General features: G+C 46.1%; 1 protein-coding gene across 1 annotated transcript; it reads left to right on the forward strand.

Annotated features, from left to right (window-relative positions):
- The first annotated feature begins 66 nt into the window (after positions 1 to 66).
- On the forward strand, positions 67 to 3,601 carry NUDT1 (nudix (nucleoside diphosphate linked moiety X)-type motif 1). Its single transcript, XM_010133391.1, has 3 exons — positions 67 to 218; positions 3,079 to 3,224; positions 3,429 to 3,601. The coding sequence occupies exons 1-3, from the start codon at positions 67 to 69 to the stop codon at positions 3,599 to 3,601; spliced, it is 471 nt and encodes a 156-aa protein (XP_010131693.1).
- Positions 3,602 to 7,259: the final 3,658 nt, after the last annotated feature.

Genomic DNA, 7,259 nt, shown 5'->3' on the forward strand with positions numbered 1-7,259 from the left:
CTCCCCTGTAAGCGGTGCCGGGAGCGCTCGGCTCAGCGCGTCCTCCTCGCCTCTCGCCCAGGAGCCATGTGCACGTCCAGGCTCTTCACCCTCGTCCTGGTGGTGCAGCCGCCCCGCGTCCTCCTGGGCTTGAAGAAACGCGGGTTTGGAGCCGGGCTCTGGAACGGCTTCGGGGGGAAGGTGCAGCCGGGGGAGAGCATCGAGGAGGCGGCTCACAGGTGAGGCCTGGCCCGGCTTGGCCGGAGCCCTGGGGAGAGGCGGGTATGGGGGCACAGGTAGGGCCATGGAGGCATTAGACCATTTGTGGTGGGCTGCAGGCTCTGCTGGTAACACCCTCATAACCAGTGCATTACCCACGAGTACAGGCTTGAGCCATCCCTGGACAGAGAAAATCACCCGCTCCACAGATGAGGGGGATCCTCCACATGCACAAACAAACAGGATCGCTCCCCGTGGCCTGTCATCCTCAAATCTTTAACTGACATCCAGTCTATTAGCAACTGGAAGCCACTGAGTGTCCTCCCTCCCATCTCTTGCACTCTGATCTAAACAGCAAGCAGAGGTTCTTGCACTGCTTGGAAAGGTGCAGAGTGTAGTTTTGGCTGTAGAGCAGAATTGCAGCTCCTGCCAGTGTACTGCTTATTGTTTAAATTGTGAAGATATTGAACAGGTGCTACTTCCCAGCAGCTTTTTTACTACTGCATGAAAACATAGTGACAAAATATTCAAATCTCTCAAAGGTCCGTTATGAAAGACACTGTAGAAATGTATTACTGGACTGCATAGTGGCATTTTTAAGCCCTAATGCTGAGTTAGGGAATTGAATTCCATCAGTATAGAGGTGCAGTACCACTCGAAGCTTGTAGTACTGATTATGTGAAGTTCTTTCTCTTGTCTAGTCATTAAAAAGAAATGGCAGATTGCAGCTGAATTGCTGAACTCCTCCAGAAATTAGGTACCTCATGCTTTACATGAATGTTGCTGATACAAAGCCACACTTTGCCACCTCCTCACTTTCTGATGTGTGTCTGACATGGCCCTCGCACCTGCAGGAAGATCAGCGTTGGTGTGCTCAACAGCTACCCAACAGCTTTTGCCCTGAACTGTCTCCTCAGCTGTGTGGGTGCAACCGCCCAGGTTCTGTGGTAAGCTCAGCAGGGGCAGAATGGTCCTGTGTGCAGGTGTGCCCACAGCAGTGCATGGCGTTAATGTACCTGATGCTTAGACTGTGGCTTTTTGTGTATTTATCTTCTCTGAGTGGAGGGAGAAGAGTTTTGTTACTTGGATCAGGCCTTCACTTGCCAGGCTGACATTGCCACTGACTGGTGTAAATCTAATAGTTTAAATCAACATTTTATTTCCTAGGTGCGTGTTGTTTACTGCAGAATGGCTCCACTGATTGCTGTGGAGGTCAACCAGGCAGGAGTCCCCCGAGCGCGCTGGGCATGCAGCCCACCTTACTGTCAGAACAACACTGTTGTGGTGCTGCCTCTCCCGGGAGAAAGCTTGGGGTGCAGCTCTGCTTCAGGAGGTGTCACACATCCAGATCAAACTGAACTTGCACCACCTCAGTGGTGGTGCCTTCAGCGTTGAGGTGTTAGGCTGCAGTTCCATGCTGCGCTGTCTCAGCTGGGTTTGCGGTGGTGTAAGGTGTGAAGTGTCCTTAGTTAAATATTAAGCTGAAACATGAACAAAAGTTGCCTGTATCAGGAAGATTTTTATTTTCCACTGGGTATGCCACGTTCCCACGAGCAGTGGGGCACCCTCAGTGCCTCAGTGGCATTTCTTGGAAGGGGAGCATTCAGCTACTATATTATTTCTAGTTTGCTACCTGTGATGTTTCCAGTTACTGTATACAGAGCCAAACAGCTGACAGATAAATTGCTTGGAGAACCATAGCAGTGTTGTGCTTTGTGGTCCAATTATGACAGTGTGTAAAATGAGGCTTTTAGCTTTGTTGCTGGAAAACTGCCTCTATTTTGGATGCAGTTTCTCAAGAAGATAAACTAAAATTACCTAAGACATTAAGTTGGAATATAATTTTGAAAGATGGGCTCCATTAAATTGATGCCAAAGAAAGCTGGAGCCTTAAAGATCATTTCCATTACATTTTAAAATTGTTAAGTTACTGCCAAATATGCAACTACATTAATTATTAACCTGAACTGAAGATACACTTGTGGCGGATGCACCCAGCCTGACCGTTTCAAAGTATTCCTTATTGTTGTACATTAGAAACTCCATGATTAACTTCAAGCTCTGCTGGTTCTGTTAGAGGTAGGTAAAAATAAAAGAAGCCTTAAGTGTGTAGCATAAACAGAGCAAGTAGTTGAATGTGCTTCAAGGAGCCGTGCATGGTGATGCATGAAAAGGAGCTTGCTGGGAAGTCTCTCAAAGTGCTCTTAAAAGTCTTGTCTTCTAGCCTCTCCTTATGCTAAATGCGCTTCCAAAGAGCAGAAACAGGAAGGTTACACAATTGCTTTGTGGGTTTTACACAGCATTTGAATGGAAGATGGTACTCCTAGCGGTCTGTGCGCAAATGATGTTATGTAGCACGTGGGGTTATTTAAATAAGCTCCAGTTACCCTCAGATGCAGCTGACTTGTAACAAGTACAGATGTTCCAGTATTTATGACCTGCCTCCCCACAATTCTAGAAGCTTTAGCTTGAAGTTGGTAAAGCCTTTTGCCTGTCTAAATAAAGTGTATCTCAGAGTTCCTAAGGCACACTCAGCTACAGTCACAGGAGTGTGGGCCCACTTGTATCTCAGGAAAGATCATCACATCACAAGGAGTGTGAATTACACCCATCAATCAGTTCTCCCCTTCCAACACAGACTATTTTCCTATTAGGAGCCTGAAGCTACACAGGAGCCAGTCTGACCTGTCTCCACCATGGTGCAAGCAGGGTGTTAGATTGGTGCCAGCCAGAACTCTGCTGTGCCTTGCTCCGTTTTACAGGTGCAGCTTTCACCTTTGGTTCACTGAAGTGTTTTGGATGCACAAGTAAAGCTATTGACTGGGTTTTGCTGTTCTCCCACTGCTCGCTTTCACTTAGAGAAGTCTGCTTCTTGTGCAGGGAGTTGCTGGAGGAGAGCGGACTCACTGTGGACAACTTGGAGAAGATGGGCCACATCACATTTGAATTTGTAGGCAACTCTGAACTTATGGAAGTTCACATTTTCCGGGCAGATCATTTTCATGGAGAGCCAACAGAAAGTGATGGTAGGTCGCTGGTGCAGGGGAAGGAAGGGAGTGCATTCTCTTCTGAGACAGTATTGCTCTCAAGGAATGCAGAACTGCTCCTGCCAACCCCCTCGCACCCAACGGGGCTGTGGAGGGAAGCTGCTTGTTGACAGATATTCAAGCCTAGGCACCAAAACACCAAGAGAAAGTCTCATGCAAGGTTCTTCTGTTCTCTCCCACCAGAAATGCGTCCGCAGTGGTTTCAACTGGATGAGGTGCCGTTCAATCGCATGTGGGCAGATGATATCTACTGGTTTCCCCTGGTGCTTCAGAAGAAGTTGTTTCGTGGCTATTTTAAGTTCCAGGGACAAGACACTATCCTGGAGCACAGCCTGAAAGAAGTGGAGGAAGTTTAAGATGACAGAAGCATTTGACCCACATGCTGCTGCCCACGCTGGACTGGAACACCACAAGTACTGCCTGTACGGGCTTCTTCCTCAACTCTCCAGCAAAGGAAACTTAGTTGCCAGGTCACTGGGAAGTAAGCAAAATAAGGGGGTTTCTTAGAGCAGAATTAAAAACAACAAGATTTTCCACGCTGTGAAGTCCCTGCTGTGGTACACTTCAGTGGTTATGTGACCACAACTATTAAAAACTTATGTGTTAACCCTCTTCTTCCCAAGTGGCTGTTTTTTCAGGCTTTTCCTTCATGTCTGGAAGTGTTTTCAAAAGATTAAAAATATTTTTTAGTAAAAGGATGTGTTGTTCTGTTGTAAACAGCTGGCTACCCTCTAGACTGTTTAAGGGCCTTTTAGGAGCTGGCTTCCTTTTGCAGGAACATTAAGTGAACTGATGCAGCAGCATCAATTCTCTTCTTTATGCCAGTTTCTATCCCTTCAAGATCCTCCAGCTGAAGGTAGTGTAAGGCTATAGGAGTTAAGAAGGCAAAAGTCAGAGGTAGATGTATGGCACTGCTGGAGCCCTGCTTTCACTCTCGCAGCTCCTGCCGTGATCTTGAACAGTTTTAAGCATTTCAGTAAAAATATGCTGAACAAAATAAACTTCCAGCAAGTCCACATTGCAGAGTGCCATCACCTACGACTGGGGGCTTTGCCACATGTTGAGTGACCTGCTCAGCATGCAGGTCAATCCAACTCAGCGTGCTGGGCACCAAAAGCTCAATCAAACTGTGCTAGAAATAACACATCACATATGTAACTTCTTACACAAGTTTTGTTTTTTAAACACTTTTACAAACACATATAACACTTACAGATAGAATCTTGGAATGTAACATAGGATCTGTAAACATTTCCAGTCTACCAGCTGTAGTAATAGTTCTTTAATTCCTGCATTTGGATAAAGTGCTTCATACATAAGGCCAGTTGAGCAAAGCAAAGATACAGGATATTCCAGGCAGGCAAAATTCACACCCTCTGAACAAGATTGTTTCTTCTTGTCTCCCTCCAGCAGTTCTGAATAATTTATACCACTCAGAAATGCCCTGCTTCATATGCTCAGTAAACCACAGCTCACACTGAGAAGGCAAGAGCCAACACCTTAGACTCTTACTTCTCCTTTTGTGCTGCACACTGAGTTATTTACAGAGTGCTTGACACTCAACTCTGCTTCGGACAGAGCAGTGAGTGTTGCTGGCTGTTCTAATGGAGAACGGCTGGAGGCAAGCAGAGGAGAGACACTAAGCACAAGGGGATAGGCAATAGGTAGCTCGAAACAGGATGCAAGACCTTCCGCATGGTAGGAGAGGGGAGTGACTGGCAGCCAATACCTGCTATCTTCATTTATTTGCCGGTGGAAACTCTAAACTGCATGGTGAAAGAGTGCAAGTTACTTTCTGTTCCTCTAGGAGTTTAGGGAGGAAAAGAACAACTGCGGCTCAGGCTTGCACCTATTACTCTCCCCTCTCCTGCCATCAGTCCACTCTGTGTATGAAGATGCTTTCAGCAGCACTGACTCATGTCTAAGAGTAGTAGTGTTACTGATGCTGCTGCAGTTGTGGAGACTGACATGTTTTATCTAAGCTCTGTCCCCAGCTGGTGATCTTTCTTTTAGGCAACGGCACAGACTGAAGACTGTAAATCAGCCTGTTACAAATCCCAGGAATTACACCCTTGATCAGTGTAAACGAGTGAAAGCACTGGAATGCAGCAAGGCACTGTGAAAACATGTTATAACTTAGGAGGAGCAACTTGCAAGGAAGATGGAAAGAAGGATCCAAGATTAAGGTTGTATTGTCAATACAGTTTGGAAAGCCTTTCAACACGTGATGCTGGTCAAAAAGCCTGTATATTGTCACTTCAGAGCTTGAGGAAAGCTCAGGAGTGACAAAAACATATAGCCCTTTTGATAAAACCATTTTCAGGCAAAGTTTCAGGTTCCCAGTTGTTGACTACCCTTATACCTCCACGACAGATTTGACAGCAACACTGACAGACATACTGGAGGCCTTTCCTACTATTACTATTACGAACACGGGAGAGTCCCTACAACCTCGAGCAACACACAGAAAGCTTTCGTTCAAGAAGGCATGGCAACTCTTTGGCACTACATCTCACAGGAGCATCAGTTCTTGGGCAGACAGCGTGCACTTCTCAGTTAATCATCCAGTCTGCTTAGTGTTTATTGCAACCCACCCAGCTACCAGCGATGGAGCCGACTTCGTTACGCCTTGTTCTCACCCTTGCGTGTAGCAGAAGGCAACAGCGTGGAGGTCACTAGAACTGCTTCCGCTACACTGCCTAGGGGAGACACACAACTGAAGTCACTTGATTGACTCCCTGCTGCATTCCTCCAGAGGGAGGAAGCTCTGCTTGATGCTGCTCTCCAGCTCTGACCGATCCCTCAACTAAACAGAACACACACAGCAAGGAAACCCCTCTCATAACGAGGTAAACATAATAGTGCTATTTGCACACTGACCGGTCTCCCCAAAACAAGGGCTGCAAACTAAGGGCTGTGTGAAATAGCGTATGTACATGTTCAGGAACGAGACAGACACTTGACAGTCCAGTATAAAGTAAACTCTGAAAGTGCCATTAGCTGTACTGACTTTGAGAATACGAGACCTCTCTTCTCAAAATGCTTAGTGAACAGAGCAAAACCAAAACAAGAAAACCCCACACCTAGAGCTGCTCTTCCCAAAGGCCTGAGGATGGGTGTTTTCTCAAAACAGCATAATTCCAGTTTCTCTACAGGTCACAGGGTCTGTGTTTATCGTTATTACAGTCTGCATTTGGACTGCAGAGTTCTTGCTTTGAAGGAAAGAGGTGTGAGTCTACAGCCCGAATGTGGTTTTTGATGTTTGGATTTGGAGGTTTTGGGGTTTGTTTTTAAGTAACGTCAAACAAGGCTAAATGAGGAGAAGACGGCTACGAAGACTAAGCAAATGACACACCGTGACCTGCCAGCACCTTCTAAAGATGCTGGCAGTGAAGAGCATTTCAAAATACAGCAACACGCTTTCCACACTTTAACCACAAACCGTCTTCCTAATCAAGACAAGGTCAAGCAGAAAAACCTTTCATGTCACTCCTGAGATAACATCATCTTTGTTACTGTACTGTGGAAACATTTCCCTCCCCAGCCAGTTTGCTCTGGCCTGTGAGTAGAATCTATTCTGCATCACTCTGGAAATCTTCCGGAGAGAGAATCTAATCTGTCACAGCCATTTGCAGTTAATCTGTCTCACGAGACAAGGCCAGTGGGCAACAGGAAAGACTCAGAAGCGAGTTAACATTCGAATTTCTATGAAAACCTCAATAATACATTCTGAGCAAGGCCGTTAAACAAGACACTCTAGACATTCTTTAAGGCCCCGCACCCAAAAAACGCACCCACATCAGTGCACATCGCCACATTTTCAGGGGTGCATGTAACGGGTATGCCAGTCTCCTGAAACTGGGCAAGTAACTACTTATCTTGCTCCTAGCTGAAGAAACTAACCCATAACTTACACCCGGACTAGGAAGAGCCCCATGTTGCATTCAATTTTTTAAATTAATAAAGGGAAAAAAAAGAAGCCTTTGTGATTGGAGGTTTTAAATATACTTCCTG

This window comes from Buceros rhinoceros, unplaced genomic scaffold (genome assembly GCF_000710305.1).
Source record: "Buceros rhinoceros silvestris isolate BGI_N320 unplaced genomic scaffold, ASM71030v1 scaffold18713, whole genome shotgun sequence".
Classification (NCBI taxonomy): Eukaryota; Metazoa; Chordata; class Aves; order Bucerotiformes; family Bucerotidae; genus Buceros; species Buceros rhinoceros.

Bases quoted from the DNA above. Each gene is read 5' to 3' on its own strand.
- NUDT1 (XM_010133391.1), top strand. From the start codon at position 67: ATGTGCACGTCCAGGCTCTTCACCCTCGTCCTGGTGGTGCAGCCGCCC. The intron at 219-3,078 runs GTGAGGCCTGGC...CTTCTTGTGCAG, and splicing joins ATCGAGGAGGCGGCTCACAG to GGAGTTGCTGGAGGAGAGCG. The intron at 3,225-3,428 runs GTAGGTCGCTGG...CTCTCCCACCAG, and splicing joins AGAGCCAACAGAAAGTGATG to AAATGCGTCCGCAGTGGTTT.